This window comes from Lissotriton helveticus, chromosome 11 (genome assembly GCF_964261635.1).
Source record: "Lissotriton helveticus chromosome 11, aLisHel1.1, whole genome shotgun sequence".
In the NCBI taxonomy this organism is placed as follows: Eukaryota; Metazoa; Chordata; class Amphibia; order Caudata; family Salamandridae; genus Lissotriton; species Lissotriton helveticus.
The window spans coordinates 6522576-6543424 of record NC_136072.1 but is presented as its reverse complement, the minus strand read 5'-3'; the positions used below and the strand labels follow the sequence as shown (position 1 = coordinate 6543424).

The 20849-nt window shown below is 47.2% G+C and overlaps 1 protein-coding gene across 1 annotated transcript in view; it reads right to left on the bottom strand.

Annotated features, from left to right (window-relative positions):
• The window catches only part of LOC144791012 (putative cation-transporting ATPase 13A4), a 315251-nt gene that overhangs the window by 3655 nt on the left and 290747 nt on the right, over nt 1–20849 (bottom strand). The window contains exons 25-29 of the mRNA XM_078665643.1: nt 20656–20728; nt 17088–17262; nt 14560–14768; nt 1102–1190; nt 84–164 (exon numbers count right to left, since the gene is read on the bottom strand). Coding sequence (XP_078521769.1) covers nt 84–164; nt 1102–1190; nt 14560–14768; nt 17088–17262; nt 20656–20728 — 627 coding nt within the window. The remainder of the gene's footprint in view (nt 1–83; nt 165–1101; nt 1191–14559; nt 14769–17087; nt 17263–20655; nt 20729–20849) is intronic.

The window sequence follows — 20849 nt, the reverse complement described above, 5'->3', positions numbered from 1 at the left end:
CCACTGGGTGGGGGGGGGGGGCATTCACTCTGTAGGCACGCCTCTCACCTGCACCACAGTCACGTGACGCGGCCATCACTCACCTCGACAATGAATAAGACAGCGAAGGCCACAAGGAGAATGATGACGATGTGAACCCTCCAGAGGACAGGCGTGCAGACGAGCTGTGGACCAGAGGAAGAAACAGTGACTATTGGAATATGAGAGAGGCTGGGGGCTCCAATACAGAATGCATTTTTATTACTGAGGGCCCAATTCACAAACAAGCTGTATCTCTACATGTGTAGATTTACACTCACGTGTGGCTGCATTTATTTATACCTGAGATTTGGAATAGACCCCTAAGAAGCTGTTAGACTCAAGCAGCACTCACAAGCATAAACACATTTTATACCATGGGAAAAATATGTTTACCCTTATGAGAAGCTCTCTTTTAGACACCTCCCACCGCTCATGGGTGGCCCCAGGGCAGAGTGCCTAATTTGTAAAAAAAAAAACATAAGTGCCAGGGCCCTTGTCAGGAGACCACTGCTGCTTGTACCACACATCTCCCCTCCCAGCGCTTCCAAAGGCAGTACCAACACAACTACTAACCTTCACACTACTACAAGTGTGACAATTCAGACTATTCCAGGTCCACAAAGATATAGGAATGGTTCATTTCCAATCCATATTGAATGAAGGAATTACAAGCCTGCGAGTCATATTCTGCAATCTAATGATGCGCCGACAAATATATTTATATACAACACTCCACAGTTCAATTTCTTTTTGTTGATAAACACTTATTTCATTCTTGTCTTTGCCTTTGCTATCTTGGGCTCACTTTCCACCCCCATGAGGCCCGGCCATGTTTTGCACATTTGTAGTGTCTGTTTACAATCTGTGCCAGGGGACCCCTGATGCCTGCTGACACTTGAACCAAATAAACTGACTGTGCAGCAGTCACATCTTCACACTACTGGCCAAACTATGCTTCCCACTAGCCACTGCGAGCACCACAACACAGCTAAGCAGTTATTAAACCGTCTTAGTGATGAATCCTATGACATTTGTAAAGGTGACGAATATTCAGAATAATACACAGTATATTAGACTTACTTCTACGACCACATAAACTCCCTGGATGTCAGCAAAGATGAAGAAAATGCAAAGTGCAACATGGAACATCAGAAGAAAAAGGAAAGGGTCTAGGAAACAAAACACAGGGGAAAACATTAGGGATTTGTTTGCAATAAAAGGTTAGCCTGCAGTTTGAAACATTGCATCATACATTTAAACTGCTGCAACACCTTCACCACTGATGGTCCCAACAGAAGTTCTAGTTCATATGTGATGCATTTATTTCCAAAGAAATATGAGAAGTTATGATTCTCTAAAATGATCACTTGGCTCCATAACATAAAGAGAATTCCCCTTAAATCCCTCCTGTGCGACGATGTTGTCTATGCGGCCCAGCATCAAATCCCAGTAAAAGCAATCAGGAAGGAACAGCTGTGCCATCACATCTTCAGTGAGGACCCACTCATGATGCAATCGATTTATTTTATTTATTGTATTTATATTTTTATCATGCAGCGAGTACGAGGGGTCCTGCGTTTAGGCGCAGCACATATATCTCATCATCTTCTGATGGTAGCACGATAAACACAGGCAGTAGTAAAGGAGGGAAGTATCCCTGCAGCAAGCGGTTTAAAAGGGAAGAACGTGGTACAAGAAGGAAACGACTTATCATATCAGCCTTCTGGAACTAAGAGCAGCTCATTGGGCCTCAAGTCTTTGCTACCGTCTTTCACACCTGAATCCCTTCTTGTTCAGACAGACAACACAACAACAATGTACTATCCAAACAAGCAAGGGGGACAACGTCCAGGGCCTTATCCATGGAGGCCCAAACAACATGCAATTGGTTGCTGGCCGGGAACCTGAGGGCCACTGTGTAATGATGTGATCTGGTTCAGTATTCTGTATTCTAGCATGGAACCAGGTCAGTGTGGGGTTCTGTGGTCAGTTGGCTACTGTTGTCAGTTGGATGAGGTTGTTAATTAAATACCTCTCACTTTTATCACATTTGTGTGAAGTTACCGTTACAGATTCGCTCATCTCAATCCTTATTCCAGTTCCGTAAGATGATAAAAACATGGCTGTTTAATCAGTAAAATCATTCCTTGGATCCTGCACTGAGTCTATAGCGCCGAGACGCCCAAGGGCATTTGTTCGCGCTTTATAAATGTCAAAAATAAATAAATAAATCAAACGAATAAGGCCACTTTATTACACTGGCGACGCACGGTGGTGAAGAAGTTCTAGGAAGAAGAAGACAACCTCAACAACATTAACCTTTGTGCGGGAAAGGAAAAAGAATTGTAAATTACCTGGCGTGTAGCTGGCGTGTGATGAGGAATACCGGGTGAGGAGCGCTGCGGAGAGATCATTGACAGTGACATCGTAGGCGATTTTAGACGTGTCACAGGAGGTGTGTTGCTCGCAAGTTGTCGGCGGTTGGGAGAGATTATCGGTGACACGCACAGGCCCAGTCTGCGTTCCATTGAGTTGGAACAGGCGTATTGCGGGCAACTCTCCTCAAGAAACAAGACCAAAAGCTGATTGGTCTGGTGGGAGAAAAGTAAGCCCTATTTCCTCAAGGAAAAGACCCGGTGGTGGAAAAACAAGCTCTATTCTCTCTAAAAAGAGAAGCTAAGGTTTGTTGACGTCATCCGGCGGCCACCTTAGGTATGAAGACGGCAGTTCCTGTTAGTAGCAGCAAAGGAAACTGACAAAGACAGTCAACACGGTGTTTGTCAGTTGTTGATGGTGATTGCTGTAGGAGATACAAACACTGGTTCTGTCGAGTTTGGACCGATTGCTTATAGTGCCCACACTCCCAGCGCTTCCTCCACTCTGCGCCACATACCACTTACATACCAAGGAAACTCATGAGACAATTTTGTGGGAAAGCCGTGGTGCAGGTTTATTTTGCACAACAAGTGGAAATAAGGTGGGTCATCTTACGGGCGATCCAATGCGGCAGCCCCTCGCTGCCCCGCATGCCTAATGAGCCATTCTTGCACGGCGAGTCGATGCTCTGACGGTGCAGTCCATTATCCCTTTCTTTCGTTCACTCCCGCCCCCCCTGTCAGGGCGGAGCGATGAGGCACACCCCCGGTCGGTTCAGGCCCCCCGACCGCCCGAAGGACTAACGGGGCGCCGACGCGGTTTCCTGGAACCCCCTCGGCTCCAGGTTCTTGGCTCAGGCACCCCTACTGTGCCAGGCAGAGGTATTGACCGTATCCTTCTGCCGCAGAGGTACCCCTACTGTCCATCTGCTTCCAGATCGCCCTGTGACTCCGCCTGCAACACAAAACAGACCGTTAACAGTTCAAAACATGCCTGCTGCTCTGCCGCTGGGTTTGGGCCAGGGCGGGAACAGCGCAGAGCAACCAGGAACGCGACGGCAGGAAAGGCCGAGCCTCGCTGCCGCGCTAAACTTAAACCCCTTAAGGGCCGCCCCTCACCCCTGCTGGCCCGCGCCCATAGGGCGAGCATGAAAGGGGGCGGTCACGAGCTGGCAGCACCGTTTGTCGCGCGGAATGTGGGACTAAGATGCTGTCTCGCTTAGCTCCCCTTCGCGTCGCGCGGCCAGCGGCATAGTGCCCACACTCCCAGCGCTTCCTCCACTCTGCGCCACATACCACTTACATACCAAGGAAACTCATGAGACAATTTTGTGGGAAAGCCGTGGTGCAGGTTTATTTTGCACAACAAGTGGAAATAAGGTGGGTCATCTTACGGGCGATCCAATGCGGCAGCCCCTCGCTGCCCCGCATGCCTAATGAGCCATTCTTGCACGGCGAGTCGATGCTCTGACGGTGCAGTCCATTATCCCTTTCTTTCGTTCACTCCCGCCCCCCCTGTCAGGGCGGAGCGATGAGGCACACCCCCGGTCGGTTCAGGCCCCCCGACCGCCCGAAGGACTAACGGGGCGCCGACGCGGTTTCCTGGAACCCCCTCGGCTCCAGGTTCTTGGCTCAGGCACCCCTACTGTGCCAGGCAGAGGTATTGACCGTATCCTTCTGCCGCAGAGGTACCCCTACTGTCCATCTGCTTCCAGATCGCCCTGTACTCCGCCACAGCTCTGGAGGAGGCCCCCGTCGATGACAGAGCCCCCCACCACCTATAACTTTCCGTTACTGTTTTCATCACTTGTATCTTTCTGTGTCTCGCATTGCCGCATTTGGTACCTGTCACAAGATCACTGGCCCCTGCTGCTGTTAGGCACTCTTCTAAGTCTAGGGGAAAGACGTCCATCCAGCCCAGACAAGTGCACCCCGTCCTTTCCGTAATGACCCACAGTCCTTTCCTGTATCACGCATGCCTGATGAACCCCAGGCCACTCCTTTCCATGCATCCTTGCATGGCCCTGTTGACCCTCTTCCTGCCTTGCTCTAGGCAACAGCTGATCGCGCTCCCTTCCAGGCCCTACGGGGAACAATCTCCGACCATATTAGCTCGGTGGCACCCAATTTGTTCATTCTGGTCATTGTGTCCCTCTGCATTGCCTCTACCAAAGCTCTCCTCCCCATCGTCACCAGATCGTTCCTGCCCAAGTAGATGATGATGATGTTGGGAGGCCCACCCTGTGCTGCTAGACATTGGTCAATCCTGCGCCTCAGCTGGCCCCATCTCGTACCCGGGAACCCAGCCATGAAATTCGTGACCATGTTAAAGCCGGATCCCATTTCCTGTATGATGCCCACTGTTCCTGGTACCCTACGAATGGCCCATCACCCACTCGCAACAGTCAGCTGGTAGCAAGAGGATGGCCACCTCCCCACTCACTTGACACCTTCCTTGCCCAGCCCAGCCCTATATGCAGCAGTGGCTGCCCCCATTTTAAACGAATCGTTAGAAAAATTTTTGACCTCCCTCTGTCTGTGACAAGCCTTGTGCCCCTGCAGCACGCATAATGCACTCCTAATACTCTTCTAGGCGAACAACCAGCTTCCACTTTTAACCTCAAGCTAGGCTGTTGTACATATTTTCGATGTAGGAATTATGTGCTAAAGCAATCCCATTATATGTGTAATGCACGTATTGGCATCGGCTGTACAGTAATTTAGGGCTGATTATTGCACTCGTTTCCTAGTGTTCGGGTATGTGTTTGGCCCCATTACAGTAAGGCAAGGTGTTCGCAATTATGACCCTTCTTACTACTTCTACTTATTCCTCCCCGTTGGCACTCCCCTCCTTCGGTCGTATTTCGCAGTGGAATTCCCACACTATGGCAAGGGTCCATGTGCTTAAAGGTGAATGAACCAATATACGGAAGTACGTATTTACCACACATTAACACGTGCCCAATTCAATCGCTAACTTTATCATTTCATAAAACATCTTACCGTTAATGAAATTTCTGTGTGCAAGTACTACTGTTATCGCTTGTACTGGGAATGCCGTGTGTACCCCCTTCAACAAACCCTAAAGAGTCATTTCTTGATACTCTTACAGGCCCGCCCATGAAACAAATCAAGTGATGACCTCTTTTGTGGTAATTGAGCCAAGTTTATAACGTAAGTACTTTAATACTATTAACGTACAATGATACCGGGATTTCCTCTTAGAATACCTGCGTGTCAGCTGCAAGGCCAAAACTGTCCAATTTGGCGTAGTCCTGCGTTGCCAAGACGCTGGTAGCTTTTAGTAACATTGCCCGGAGTGCCGCATGATCATAGCTGCGTTTTGCCTTGTTTACTTTGAGCGGGAATCGCTAGGTTTGGGTGCGGAGTGCACGCCTAATAGCGCAGTTAGTGTGTCATATGCACTATTTCAAAGAAGGAAATGGGCCCCGGGATGGTGTTAAAATGATAAATTGCAGCAATGATCAACTACAGCAATAGTCAGAGTTCAAGTGTCCTCTGTGCCACTGCACCCACGGAAGCTACGCTCCTGTTTATGCCTCAAAGTCGCGTGTGCACCTAAGCTTCGCATGTGTGCCCAAGCATCTTCGCTTAGGCCGCAGCAATCTTCTTTGAGGAGCATAATATTACCATCTAGCCCCTTCCCCTAAGAATACCTCTGCATCTATACCACACTGCCAATAAATATTTCGAGGTAACCACTACAAAGCGCTTAGTGGACTGGGCCATATGTCCAGCATCCAGCTATAATATTATTCGACCAGTTCTATCACATGCTATGCTGATGACATGCTCCTACCCACACCATTGTAGATAACTACCTGCAACACTGGTCATCGCTTGGTAAGAGAGTACCATGGCTGCATTGGAGTGGAGTTTTAAGCTATAGTATAAAGCTGTAGAAACCCGATATATGTACGGTATGACGGCCAGTGTCACTTACCAACTTCCAGAGTTTACCCTATGCAAAATCAGTCATTGAACCTCTATTACTATTACGATTGTGCAGGTCATACTCGGATCTTATCATTAAACCTCTATTACTATTACAATTTTGCAGGTCATACTTGGATCTTATCGGCAACTCATGCTAAGTCCCATAAATGAAGCAGTTAACTTTAAAGACATAAAACCGTGTGCAACAATAACATTTGCCAACATCATAACAGGCCATAGCACTGTGTTTACACGATCACACCAGTGGCAGCAAACTGTAGCCGTCATGTGAAGGGGCCGGAAGCAACATCCGATTGATGGCACCCTTGAAGAAAAGAGTAGCCGTTCAGTTTGCATTGAGCGGTAACCCGGCTAATCTCAAAACTAGAGCATCATTGAATCATCGCCCGCGAGGTCAACCAGACTTCGCCGAGGGAGCTCGTATTCTCAACAGAAAGTACTTGGCAGTGGCGAAAGCGGCAAAGTGTGAAAATTCTTCCCGACTGCTTAATGTGTCATGACACATTAGAACTGTGGCTAATGTGATTTGGAATTGAGAAGCAATTAATTAGAGCGGTGTTCGTTATTTATTGTCTATTGTACTGTATTTCCTGCCGGGATGTCCTGTTCGTGCACTGTTTACCTACTTGGCAGCATCTGGGAGACAGCATTAGCTACCCCGCAACATTACACCACTATTAATGCCAGGTGACAGGATGCGGTAGGATGCATTACTACGATCCTGAACATCACATTGGACGCCATTGAAAGCCATAAGCCAGCCTTTTCCCAACTACCTTAAGAATTATGCTTTAGGTGTGAAGCAGATTATGGCAGGTGCACGCGAAATTTAGAAACCTTCGAAATCACTGGATGCAATGATGCCCTTTGATAGTCGGTGTTTCTAATAAATCAAGCCGTACAGAGTGTAGATGAATGTGTGGAGTCTGCGGGATCCCCAACAGTTCGATACTAAAGATTAAACTGCCATATGAGGGTATAGACCCTATGAATCGGACGGAAGAGAAGTGTGTTGGGTGCCACCCTCTCCCGCCCTACACTGCAGGGAAACGCGACGCCGAGCGCTGATCCTCAAGGTGACTGCTGTTGACCGATGACTATCGGCAATAGTTGCACTGCCTCTCTGCGCTCTTCCTATCGTGCTTGAAATTATAAATGTACTGATGTATTTTGTCGAAGGTTAAATAGCAATATCGCTCTTGTACTTTTGGGTAGGCGCGCTAACCGTCTCATCAGAAACAGAAAACTTGACAAATAAAGGCTATTAGTCTGCCAATACTGTAATGAGATCATGATTAATAAATGCCTCTCAAAGGTCTGCATCCAAGTCAAGGACACTAGAGATAATCGCGCCCAATAATCATAGACAGCAACAACGGACATCTGGGCCCTCATGATTAATAAATGCCTCTCAAAGGTCTGCATCCAAGTCAAGGACACTAGAGATAATCGCGCCCAATAATCATAGACAGCAACAACGGACATCTGGGCCCTGAGGCACCGATAAGGCGCCAAGAAACCCAATAATCCATAAAACCTAAAAATTCGAGCCCATAATTCTAGCAAGCCACGACAGACATCTGGGCCTTGTGGCACCAAGAAACGCCAAGAAACCCCAGAGCCCAAACGCCTCCTAGCCCGCAGATGCCCGAGATGGGCGCCACGACCGGCGATCCGCTCAGCAGAACTAGTGTATGTGAGGACAGCACGCCCCCATCTCAACAAGCCCCCGTCACAAATGCCGCCCCACTCTGGGGCCCATATGCCCCCTCGAACCCTCGTCAGCATCGAGCAACACAGCGTACAAGAACGCAGAAAATTCCCACACAGCATCACCCTAAAAACCACCCACAATCGCATGGCATGAAACACCTGGAATGAACGACAGCATATCTGCCAAAAGCATGAACACAGTACGCGCTCAATGACGATGTGGCAAAATTGGCTGATCCCTCACATCTACCCCAATGAACATCCACACCTCTACACGAAAAGTGTCCCTGCCTGAAAGCCCGTGCACCACAAAGCACGCTAATCACACGATGGAAATGGAACACCACACCACCGCGCAGCAACCGAGGGCACTGCGCCCAGGCACGCATGTGGCAGCGAGGGGCTCGAAGAGCAAATCCCAACAAACCACGATCCCCAACCCGGCCCGAGTGGACGACGGAAACACATCCAGCCCAGGGCCCGGGTCGAGGCCATCAGATGCGCCATATACAAAGTGCATGGCCAAGCGTACACGAGGGGAACCCGCCTACTAATGCCGGCGTGGAGGTAATACATCAAGCCCAGCAGAATGCATAATCCGGTGTAGGACCAGGGAGCTGCCGGCTCGCACCGTAGGTGAATAGCAAGTAGGCCGCAGTGCACTTGAAACAAAATGGGCGACCCGCCAGGGTAGCCCAAGCAAAGGGACAATGGCGGTGGCCGGGGGAAGCAGGCTCGGAGCATAATCAAACCCTTTCTACCTCGGGGCCAGAGATGCCCTCAGTGGGGTGATTAGGCTTGTCTGAGGAGACTCTGTGTCAAAACGAAGCTATTTTTCACAATAATGTAGAAAATTTATATATTTGTTTTCAGCGTTTTTTGCCTTGTATCGATGGCCGGGGGAGCGGCGTCAGGCTGCACAGAAAACCAATACCCCCCCCCAGACAGGCCCACCACGTGTGGCTCCCCGGACCCGCCCGCACCCCGAGAGAGAGTGCGGGAATTTTAGCGGAATACAACCCACACCTCCAAAGCGGCCCGACGCCCTAACCAAATGAGCCACTGGGGCAACCCCACGTTGCCACTGTAAGTCGGTCGCAACTCGACCCGGAGGAAGCAAACACGGCGTGCACCCACGTGGGATCCTGCCGAAGGCCAAGGGGGGGGGGGGGCACAAATAAAACGCACAGAAATTCCCTAGTCTGGCACTGCAGCACAACAACCGGCACAAACCTCGCACAGTCATCACAAGCCCAATAGCAGTCATGCACCACAACTCGTAGGGTCCCACAGCCACGCGGCCCGGTCACCGACCCCGCAACCCCACTCTACCTGGCCACAAATATCGACATCCCCCGCCCCGCATGATCAACACAAATATCGACATCACCCGCCCCGCATGATCAACACCCTCACCAAGCGCCACACAACCGATCAATGGCAAGAACAGAACATCGAAACGATACACCCCGCATGATCGACACCCAGTGCCAAGACAATAGATACCTGCAAACAATGCCCCCAGCCACGCGGCCCGGTCACCGACCCCGCAACCCCACTCTACCTGGCCACAAATATCGACATCACCCGCCCCGCATGATCAACACCCTCACCAAGCGCCACACAACCGATCAATGGCAAGAACAGATCCTCGGCATGCGAGGTGCAGCTGCAAATAAAATTGTTCCCGCTTTAGTCCGGTTGACATACACGCGAGAATAGAAAGCAGCTTTACCAAGGCCATTGTGATTGCTAATGTTACTAAATGTATCCTTGGGCAGGTCTAAAACGCAGTCTGCTGGAACTGAAAGGGGGCGCTGCTGCAGGCTCGGCGGCGGTGAGACAATCGAGACCATCTCCTATATAAAAGTGAGCGACCGGTCACTCTGACGGATCTTCCATCCGCATGCGGAGTGCAGGCGACTTACCACACTCGCGCTGGCTTGCTCCTAGGCCACGCCTAGTAAAAATTATTCGACCTAACTGCACACAGAGCAGCGAGTTCCCACACTTACGAAAAACACAATTACCAACTTTAACGTAATTCCCAGAGTCACAGGGTGCTTAGTGTAAGCGTCATGACCGAAACTCGAACCCATGTCCCCAGGTCCGAGGTCGCACGCCCAAGCGGATAAGCCAACTACTCACCCGCGCATAGACCCACAAGGCGGTTGGAGCAAAGAGCAAATACATAACACAATACTGACCCGCGCCTCTCTGTCCCCGTCCCCCTCGCCCGCTCCTTCCCGTCGGACTCACTGAGCCCCTACTGCCTTGGCGGAGCCACAGCCCCGAAGGTACCGCAAGGAACAAAGCACACTCAACCCTGACTCACCTAACAAACCCCGACGGACAGAACGGCAAACGACCCCCGGCGTGAAAGGACAACGCGTCCAGGCCGCATGGCAGGAGCGACAGCAAACGGCGTCAGGGTTTCAGCGCAGAGCTGCAGTAACAGCGCAGAGCAACCAGGAACGCGACGGCAGGAAAGGCCGAGCCTCGCTGCCGCGCTAAACTTAAACCCCTTAAGGGTCGCCCCTCACCCCTACTGGCCCGCGCCCATAGGGCGAGCATGAAAGGGGGCGGTCACGAGCTGGCAGCACCGTTTGTCGCGCGGAATGTGGGACTAAGATGCTGTCTCGCTTAGCTCCCCTTCGCGTCGCGCGGCCAGCGGCAAAGATTAAGCAACCCAATTGCTCAATACCTCCTTCCTTATAAATTAAACCAATTAGTATAGCGAACAAATTAGTAATGCAAGTCCAAACCTTTTTCGGGTAAATCAAAAACTTTTTAATGAATTATTTGCATTCATAGATACCAGGTTTTCATTCAAAAAATTATTTAGCTAAATAGCTATACTGAAAATAACAGTGCATCAATTTGTGACAAGAGTGAAGTTTCAGTGCTTAGTGACGTATAGTGCAGTTGTGAATTTGTGACTACTATATACAGTGGGGAAGGGGGGGAGGGAGGATATTGACCAGTAGGGCTTTGATCAAGTTGGTACTGTGGGCCACGTCAGTTGGTTATGTCACAGTTTGTTAGTTGCTGGTCCAAAGAATTTTTGCGTCGACGTTTCAACCCTAGGATAGCCCTATTTCTGGGTCAGTGCGGTTCTTCATCAGGACTGGGGGGGGAAGGGGAGATGTAGCGTGTGCAGCCTGTTGAATGAGATTTAAGTTATAGGTAAGGACTTGTACAGGTAATGTTTAAAATTATTTAAAATTATTCTAGAGGCACCAAGGTTTCCAAAGGCTCACCTCTGGATGCACACCTAGGATACTCAGAGGTTGCGAAATGGGCTTAGTCCCTTGTCTGACGGATCACCAGGATTCCGGTTCCAAAGATGCGTGATTCCAGGCTGTCAGAAATTAATCTCGAGAGTCTCCATGGATTCTAAGGAGAAACGGGTTGGTAATTAATAACCCGTATTTATGCCTAATTCACTCGTATGTTATTGGTTATTTTGGCTAACGACCTACCAGCTCAGAAGGAGTTTGAGGAGCTCAAAAAGAACGTCCTACCTGCTGTAAATATTTAGACAGAAGTCTACTTCAGCATCCATCTAATGAAATTATTTCGTCGTGATTTAAATGATCTACAAAAGTAAAGGAAAAGAAAAAGGAGGCCCATTAGTGTGGTCCATCCTTTGCAACTAATGTCAAAAATGCTTCAATTGAGCGAGACCATCCGACAATGGGACCCAGACTAAGAAATTCTATCTTAATAAGTGAGTCCAGTGTTTGGCACTGTTACCAAGTCCTCACCTTTTATTCAGTGGCTAATTAAAAATAGTAACAGGGGCGCCGCGTTTCCTTCGTGCTCTCTGTTCTGGTTTCAATCAGAATGAAAAGCCGGTATGTATCCGGATTCGTTATAACTGGTTTGCCACAGCGCAAGGACGTTCCAACGTGCAATCAGGTTGCCTAGCAACCTCATGTCATGGGCAGCAGGTCCAGTCCTCTTCTCTTCTGTTCTTCCACAGGTCTAGACAGTGTTCTGAGGAGGCTACTGTGTGTGCCACATTTATGCCTGAGACCAGCCCGCGGGTAGGCCACTCCATAACCAATCGGGTAAAAGTTCCCAGGCAAGCCCACTCACTTTTGCACCACTTCCTGTGTGCCCTACTGCAAACAATCCCACAGTGCCCATCTCTCCTGTATCCAAGTTGTTTAAAACCTTTTCCCCTTGTTCAGAGCATCTGGGCCCATCCCGAACTAGGGCCAGTGAAATGAGCAACCCCTCCTCTGGGGTCTCTCTAAACCAGTTCTTGGGGTAGTACCTCTCCCACTGGGATTGGTGCCTGTCTGACTGGAGGGACAAAAAGGGCCCTTCCCAGGTGTCAGCTAACAATTGCCTGTAACAGGGTAGGCCTCTTTGAAGTTAATCAAGTTCCTTGGCATTGCTAGGGTCATCTCGCAATTGGAACAGAATATAAACTCTGGGACCAAATTCACACATCACCAAGGGGGCTAATCAGCTGCCAGATGAAAGCTGGTCTCATACAAGTTGGCATCCAGAGGCTTTAGGCAGGGAAAAGGTAACTATCCAAAAGTAACCTTTCCAAAATAGTTGTTACAAATCTGTCTCCACCAGTGAATTGGGCTTGAAATAAATAATTCAAAAAGATCAAAAATGAATTTGAAGCCCCTTCCTAGCTGAACATAACATTATTAAATGTAATGTTGTATCACCATTCTTTCTTATGGAGCAGCAAACCCCGCTACAGTGAAGATAACGTTTAGGGCCTTTTCACTGTAAGACCATGTTTATTATTAATTAATTAATTACATGTCACGTGTCATCCTTTTAAATACAATACCATACACCCTTCCTTATGGACATTAGGGCCTAGTTAAGGGTAGCTTAGTAATATTTAAAATAAAGGTTTAGGCCTGTCAAAAGGGGTTAACTACACAGTCAGGCTACACTGGGTAGGGCTGCAGTCATGTTTAAAATATGGAGTGGAGTGGAGGGCACAGCAGGTCCTAAAGTCCACTGCGACATTTAACTTACAGTCCCTCTGTACACTTTTGTATAATATACAAGGGACTTTTAGGCAAGTTAAATATGCCAGTCAGGGGTATGCCAATTTCATGATGTTAAAAGGGAGAGCATAGGCACTTTATGACTGGATAGCAGGGTTAAAGTGCACAGAGAGGTACAGCCAGGAAAAACAGTCAAGGCAAAAATCAGGCGTTACACTGTGCACAAGATGGTCCTTTCTGCTACTAGGTAATGAAAACCGGGTTATAAGAGGAAGTTGAAAATTGTATTTTGAGTCAGAATTGAATCACACAGCTACTTTTCACATCACACATTTATTCTACTTTCCTTGCACATATTTACAGTTTGAGGCACAGAGGTATAAGTAATTTACCACGTATCAGACAACTGTTGAGTAAGTATAAGGGGCCGCTAAGGGGCTAATTTAGATTTTGGTGCTAATAGAAACAAGATGATAATCCAGCACAGAAGAGCCACGACAGAGGATTTAGCACTTTCTCTGAAAGTGAAGGGAATGTCAGTTGCCACCCACCTCTAGATGGGCCTCCAGAATGGGCGCATAATTTAGAGTTAGTGGAAACCGAATTTCCTCCACCTTCTGGAGGAAACATTAAATACAGAGGTAGACCTCCTGCTTCAATTTCCTCCACTATATGGATACTATGGGAGCAAATAAAGGAGTCTGCTTTTAATCAGAGTTTCCTCCAGAAACTTGATGATTTCACTTCTCCCTCCCCAAAACCAAGTCACCGATCTCATGCCACGCAAGAATATAACCTTCACATGTTTAAAGAACTTATACCTCAAGCACCCGATCCATACCGAGCTGTCGACATGTGCAAACTGTGAACATATTAAAATGTGGAAATGTATAGTGGGCTAGTTCAACAGAGCCTAGAGTTCAGAAATAGTAGACTCCACAAGTAAACACTTAGTTTACTCACCTGGTGTGGGTCTGGAGCATCAAGGAGAGAATATGGTTATTCCTTAATATTAAAGTCAAATATATTGAGGACAAAAATACTGACGGGTAAGTATGTATAGGTTGTCTATACTTAACTCCACACATATGCATCTTATCAATATATATGCAGAAGTGTGGGAGGATGCGGAGATAAAACTTTTAAATCTATAATTTCTTAGATTAAATTACCTTTTGATATTTTAGTCCTTGATAATTTGTCTATGATATTAGGATATTACGGTATTCCCTACTCAGTATTCCAGACTACATCCACTTTACCTTCTTGAGGATGCACCTGTGTTAATATTCTGCAGGAGATGAAGTAGTAACCTCATATTTCATCGTTACATTTTACCCTTGATCAACCGTACTACAGTGCAGTAACTAATAGGTACAACCTCGGTGTATGTGAGATCTTCGTTAGAGATTTGCTCTTCCAGTGTGTAACGCTTTATAGAAGGTGGTACTTGCTCATGGCTTATGGCGTTGTGTGGTACTCACAGTTTCTGTACACAGGTTGTCTGTAAGGTCGCCCTTTGGAGAACACAAATGCAATGATCACCAGGTTGCCGGTGCTGAGTAACCAGAGAGTGGTGTTCTCAAAGCTTCTGTGCGCTAGGAACACGTGGTCAACCGTTTCATTGGATGTGACGTTCTTCACCAGCGACACATTCATAGAATGTAGATTCCCCATTCCTGTTAGGCACGCACTGGAAGAAAGGAAACATTTTCAGTTTTTCAATTGATAAAAATATGTGATCATTTATCTGTCTGTCACAGCTCTGGCTGGATTAATAGTGTTGTTTCTTAAATTGGCCCTGAAAAAGCGCTTTAAACAACATCACAGGGTGCGTGGTACTTTATGCTTAGCCAGGTATTCTCCTCACCGCACCTTTTTTGGTTGAGACTGGAGACGGAGGAGTGTTCTGCCTTAACTGGGAATAGAGTCATTCTTTTTTAAAATTTCAGATATTCCTCACAGATTCATGGTGATGACTAAACTCAGTCCTCGGCGTTTGTTTATTGCTGGACATTGATTTCATGAGGTCAGACATCTCAATACAAACATTATTGATGAACATTCATAAAAATCAATTTTGAATGATAATACTAATGCTTTCCTGTGTATGCTCAATATTTATTAAATTAAGAACAGTTGAAGCATACATGCTCACAGGATTAAATGCCTCAGAGGGAGTCTAGAGAAACACACTTTGAGGACGTTGAATAATGGGAACCCTTTACCTGCCCATTGAAAAGCCACTCACAGGGAGACTTTCTTATGTCAAAAATGTGAAAGCTGGTTTCTCACTCTACACACACCATACCTCCAAACCCATTCTTCCCCAGGCAGTAAACCTTGACCTGGAGGTGTCTAAAATGCCTGTTTCTCCTTCACAGTGATTTTAATTCTCAATAACGTTAAACAGAAATAAAGCAGAAGCTGCTACAAATTCGATGAGGTCCTTTAGACGTTGGCAGGCCTTCCACCACTCTGTTTCCTTTCTGCATCCACTGTGACAGTCGTGCACAGGACACAAAGCAATGGTCTATCTGCTCGGAAGGAATGTCCAGGCATGTCAGTGTCAATGGTTTGTGTTCCTTGCAGGAAGTAATAATGCTGGCCTGCTGCCATTTAGAGCTATGGCAGTAGGGGACTGGCATATTGGTTTTGCCGAAAGAGCTTCCACCGTGCCGCCGGGAGTACTTTGGGGCATAGTAGGGATCTGTAAGAATTGCTGGCAGTCTTCAGTCAGGAGGATGGAAGTGACCTCATCTGCCCACCCAGCGGGCTGGGAGCCACCCGCTATACTCTAAATCATCCCCTAAATTTCTCAAACTTACCAATGGTAAGCACCAGCTGTGCATGTATATTCCACTTGTACATTTGTACTTCTCAAGAGCACCAGTACCCTTCCCTTTCTTAAATGCCTAGCATCTTGTACCCTCCTACTTTACCTTTTTTTAAAAAATCTTATCTTTTACTTCTTCCCCCGACCCTGTCCATTTCTCCGACATTCTACCCCCGCTACCTTCTTACCTTTCTCTTGATGGCATGTACTTTTCCCACGAAAATATACTGTTTTTATGAAAAGTTATTTTATTATTTTGCCATTTATCCAACATGAGGTCTTCCAGCCTGATTTTGTCAGGGTGACTTTCTTTGTGTTGGAAAATTGAGAAAATGATGTTACACTGAGCAAAACAAGCATAGGCAAAGCCAAAAAGCTCTGGCTTTAATGTGCTAACTCATGCAGGCACGGATGGATTTCAGTACGACGCGATCTTTTAGATAGCGTTACTTGACATCGCAGATTTTACAATGGAGGGCGCGGATTTAGGAATTTTATCATTTTATATTCCAACACCAGTCCCCGTAACAGTAGGGAAGGTGTTGGAATATAAAATTATAACATTCCTTATCCCACAGCGCCATCCAGCGCAAGTTGTAGTAACGACTTATGTTGTAATAGCTGCGTGAAAAAGGTCGTGCGGTGTAAACACCGCGTTGTAAACGACGTTTCCCTGCAGGCACAGATGCCATCTCTGATCGCTAGACTCATGTATCGATGAGGAAAGCAAGAGTTACTCTCACCCAACTCCAAAACATCCACGCAGCGTGGGGCCGGTCTGTAATCCGCTCCCTGTAAATGAGAGTGTGAGATCCAGACGGGCCCTATGCCTCCCTTTGGCTAGATAACGTGAGGGACCTAGAAACAATGTCCCATAGTTGAAATTGAAAGATTGTGGGATTCACAGAGAGCTTGGAAGAGCCAGGTCCTCTGCAGTTTATGGCTACGATTCTTCGTAAGACTTTACCTAATTTACATGCGGGATATCGTCATATATTCAATTTTCACACAGGAGACCTTTCCTACAGAATCTAATCAGAACACAAGATTCACTTCCAACTCAACAATACAAAGCCTTTTTTGGCTTTCTGTGGGAATGTCAGTCTTTGGCAGTGGCCCTCATCCACATGAGTTGTTTGCTGAATGTTTGCAATCCTCTGCAGATTGCCTGTTTACCTGTCCACGTCGGCCTCACTGTACCACGCCTGCCGCTGTACCATGAACAAGCCGTAGATCAGCATGGATACACTGAAGCACATGTTGAACACCACCGAGGCGAGGATGGGAGGAGAGCACAGATGTGTCGGCGGCCTATACTTGGCCAGTCTGGTGGCCGGCGCATTCAAGCTCACTGAAAAGAGAAACATGCTTTAAATAAATAATGAATGTGGTAGAAAAACCATATGTAAATCAGCTCCAAAACATACGGGCACAAGTTTAATAACAATGTCCTCCTTATATTGTATACTTATTTTATTTGAACCACAACGTGGCAATTTAACGATCCGATAAATATTAGGGGTTAGTGTTACTTTTGTAATAGTACTCAAACTATAATTAATACTAAGTCAGCCAAACAAACATTTTAACTTGTGTCCTTTGAGGTTCAGAAGCATCTCATTTACCTTCACCGCTGCCACACTATTGTACACGATGTGCCAGATTGATCAAACTTTCATGCAGCGAGGCAAGACGCTGTGCAGCGCTGCGTGAAAGAAAGAGGGCAGGACTGCGCCATTTTTATCAAGATATGATGCATTCCTGTCCTCTGCCTGCCCTGGCGCACGATGGGCTGCCTAGCGCCAATGCAGGCCCCCTTGCCACACGGTACAAGGGTGTCTGCGTTGCATGCAGGATTGTGTTTGTGCAGGAAGAGACAAGTTCCTGCACAAAAACAATCCTGAGGGGCGTTTTCCTCTTTCTATGGGTGCTGCAGAATGCAACACGCGTGGAAAGAGGACAAAACGAGGAGTAATACAATGATTTCTCCTCGTTATGCCTTTTGCGGGGATGCACAAGGTTTTGGCGCTGCCAGAAGTTTACATGAGTAGGTAAATCTATGGCAGCATCAAAATCAATGGGTGTTGCATGGGAAAACCCACCTCAACGCCCATGGAACACCTTTCTGGCGCAGAGTAAGGCAACACTGCAACTTGCGCTGCTTTTCCTTACTCCAAGTCTATGGGGCGACAAAAAGCCACACAGGGTGACTTTTCATCACCACATAGATATGATTGAGAGACTTACACTGCCAGAGCGTAAAAAAAAACAGTTATGCTCCGGCGGACAAAGCCTCTCATAAATAAGCCCCCGTACCTTTAGTGGCACCGGCTGTGGGAGGGAGCACTGGGGACTAAGGAGCGTAGAGAGTCCACAGACTGTATATATGTTGGGACCTTATGCGGCAGGGCTCACACTTGAAGCTAAGGTGCATGGAGAGGAACACTGAGTGCAAGTTGCACTTGTGGGGGGACGTGATGTGGGGGCTGCACAGGAGTCCGAGGTGCAAAGAGAGGAACATTGTTCGTAGACCGTACTTGTGGTTGGACCTAATACAGGAGGGTACATTGGAGCTTCAAGGGCATACAGGGTAACGTTAACTGTACGATGGATAGAGAGGAACATTGTGTACAGATTGTACATAAGGTTAGACCTAAGGTGCATAGAGAGGACAAAGTGTGCAGACTTTAACTGTGGTGGGACCTACTGTGGGGGAGCACAATGAAGTCTAGAGTGCATAGGTATGTGAGGGGGACCAGTGCTTAATTTGAGCCGGGTGTTTACGTTGCTTGACACTGCCACATAATTGTCAACACCAGCACTTAAGAAAGTCTGCCTCATGGTGGCGCTGTCTGTCTAATTTATAATCGGATACAAGAAGTGAGCGACCCAGATTACCCTTGAGGGCTTGGGTAATTAAATGAAAAGGTAAAGGTGCCTTCAAGGAGCACAACAACAATAGTTAGTAATTTAACATACTTTATCAACGACTAATAACTGCTGCCCAAGCCATTCTTATAGATTTGGGTCCTGAAATATTCTGAAGGGGCATACTTGTAGCAGTCTGTTGGCTGGAAGTTGTATTGGTGCACCAAACTGGCAACATTGGCAGAGGCAATGAGTGGTGCCAGCGGCAGTGGCCTCCTGACACGAGCCCTGGCACTTACATTTTTACAGATTAAGCATTGTGGACACGTGATGTTGAGGGCGCAGTGGAGACTAATGTCCATATAAAGGAACATTGTGTGCAAACTGTAGATATGATCCGCCCTGGTGTGGGGGGGACAGTGGGACCTTGGAGCATGGAGACAAACACCCTCCACAAGCTGTACCTTCCCTGGGTCCAGAATAAATGTTGATTGGACATGATAATGGGGCTGTGTCGATTCTATAATTCAGGGAGGGCCGGATCCATGCCAGATTTTTAAGATAACTACATTTATCTGAATGGGGATATGCTAAAACATCTGGCATTGATCCGGCCCTGCAGGACCGACTTTGCAGAACCCTGCTATAATGGTGTGCAGAGGTCACGCGGGTGCCGGTGGCTTGCACTGAGTGCATGGGTGGTAGGAATGAGTGCACAGGAATGATAGGTAAAAGGATGGTGCAAGGCAGATGTGAGCTCTTAGTGTCAGTGAAGGGCCCACAGGCTGCAGGAGGGTATGGAACTTACGTCAGCGAGCAGACTATTTATACAAAGCATGTAACACACGGTAAAGGCTCCATCGTTGAAGTGTGGTGTGCAGAGTCTGGGAGTGTGGGAGTCAGGTACACCTTTCAGGTACTATTGACAGATGTGTCACTCTAGGCTTTTTTTAATGCTCAGTCGTGTGTTGCTGTGCAGGTCTTTCTGTTATTTAAGAATGCTGGTTATTAGGTAAACCCATTGTTTAAACTATTCGGTTTATTGTACACATACCTGTCTTTGTTCCCACAATGTTCTCGTAAATGGCTGTATTATTGTGCACGCATTTGAGGTATTGCACATACACGTGACACAGGACACAAAACAGTGCACCCTTAGAAAGAGACACTGACACTGGACTTGATGCATGGCAGAGTTTAATGCACTTCAGGGGTATATTGATGGTTGCTTAATATGCACAGCCAGCACAAAATAGCCATAACTAATCTTAATTATTAATAAGTGTTTATTTCTATGGGTGGGGAGCGGTTGTGAAAATTGTGAACGGTTGCCACTTGCTAGCCCACTTTACACCACTCACTGCCAAGCAGGTTACAGGAATAGTGCCAGGTGGTTTCCACGGTGTCATTCTGTGTGTTTTCTTGGCCACCCTGCTAAGTGCTTTCTCAATACAGATAAAACCTCAAATTCTTGAGGCACTATTGCTACGTCAGATTTATAGGCGCTCTCTAGGCCATGGACTCGTGTGTCGACGGAGTTACTTGTGTGGAGGGAACCTGTCCTAAAGGCAGTGTGGCGCTATGTGATGCGTCCATTACAGAAATGTGCTTCTTAGCATGATCACACTCAGCCTTTCATCCTCTCAACATTGGTAACATGAGTGACACTGTCTTGAGTCAAACTAAGCATCTGATATGCAGCGTCATAGACCTCTTGGGTGTGAGCGTGAGCTACAAATACAAGGCTTATGGTATTGAGTGCAAGGAGGTGTGAGTAACAAAAACACAAACTGACCCAGTCAGTCTCTTTTGACAACTGAAAGACGAGACATTTACAAACATTCGCTTTGAGAAGGTCTGAAGCAGGCTCACGTACTTGTTAGAAAGACTGGAAGGGTTATCGCCAGGTCTTGGATGAGAAACTGGTAGTTCCCGAACAAATTCCCTTCCTAAAAAAAGTAAAAATTGATATCAGAGAGTGAGAAGACATTCATTCCAAGCTAAAGCATGACATCATCAAGTGTCACATACGGGATATCTTCCCCTGGCTCTTATATGTAATAATAGGTA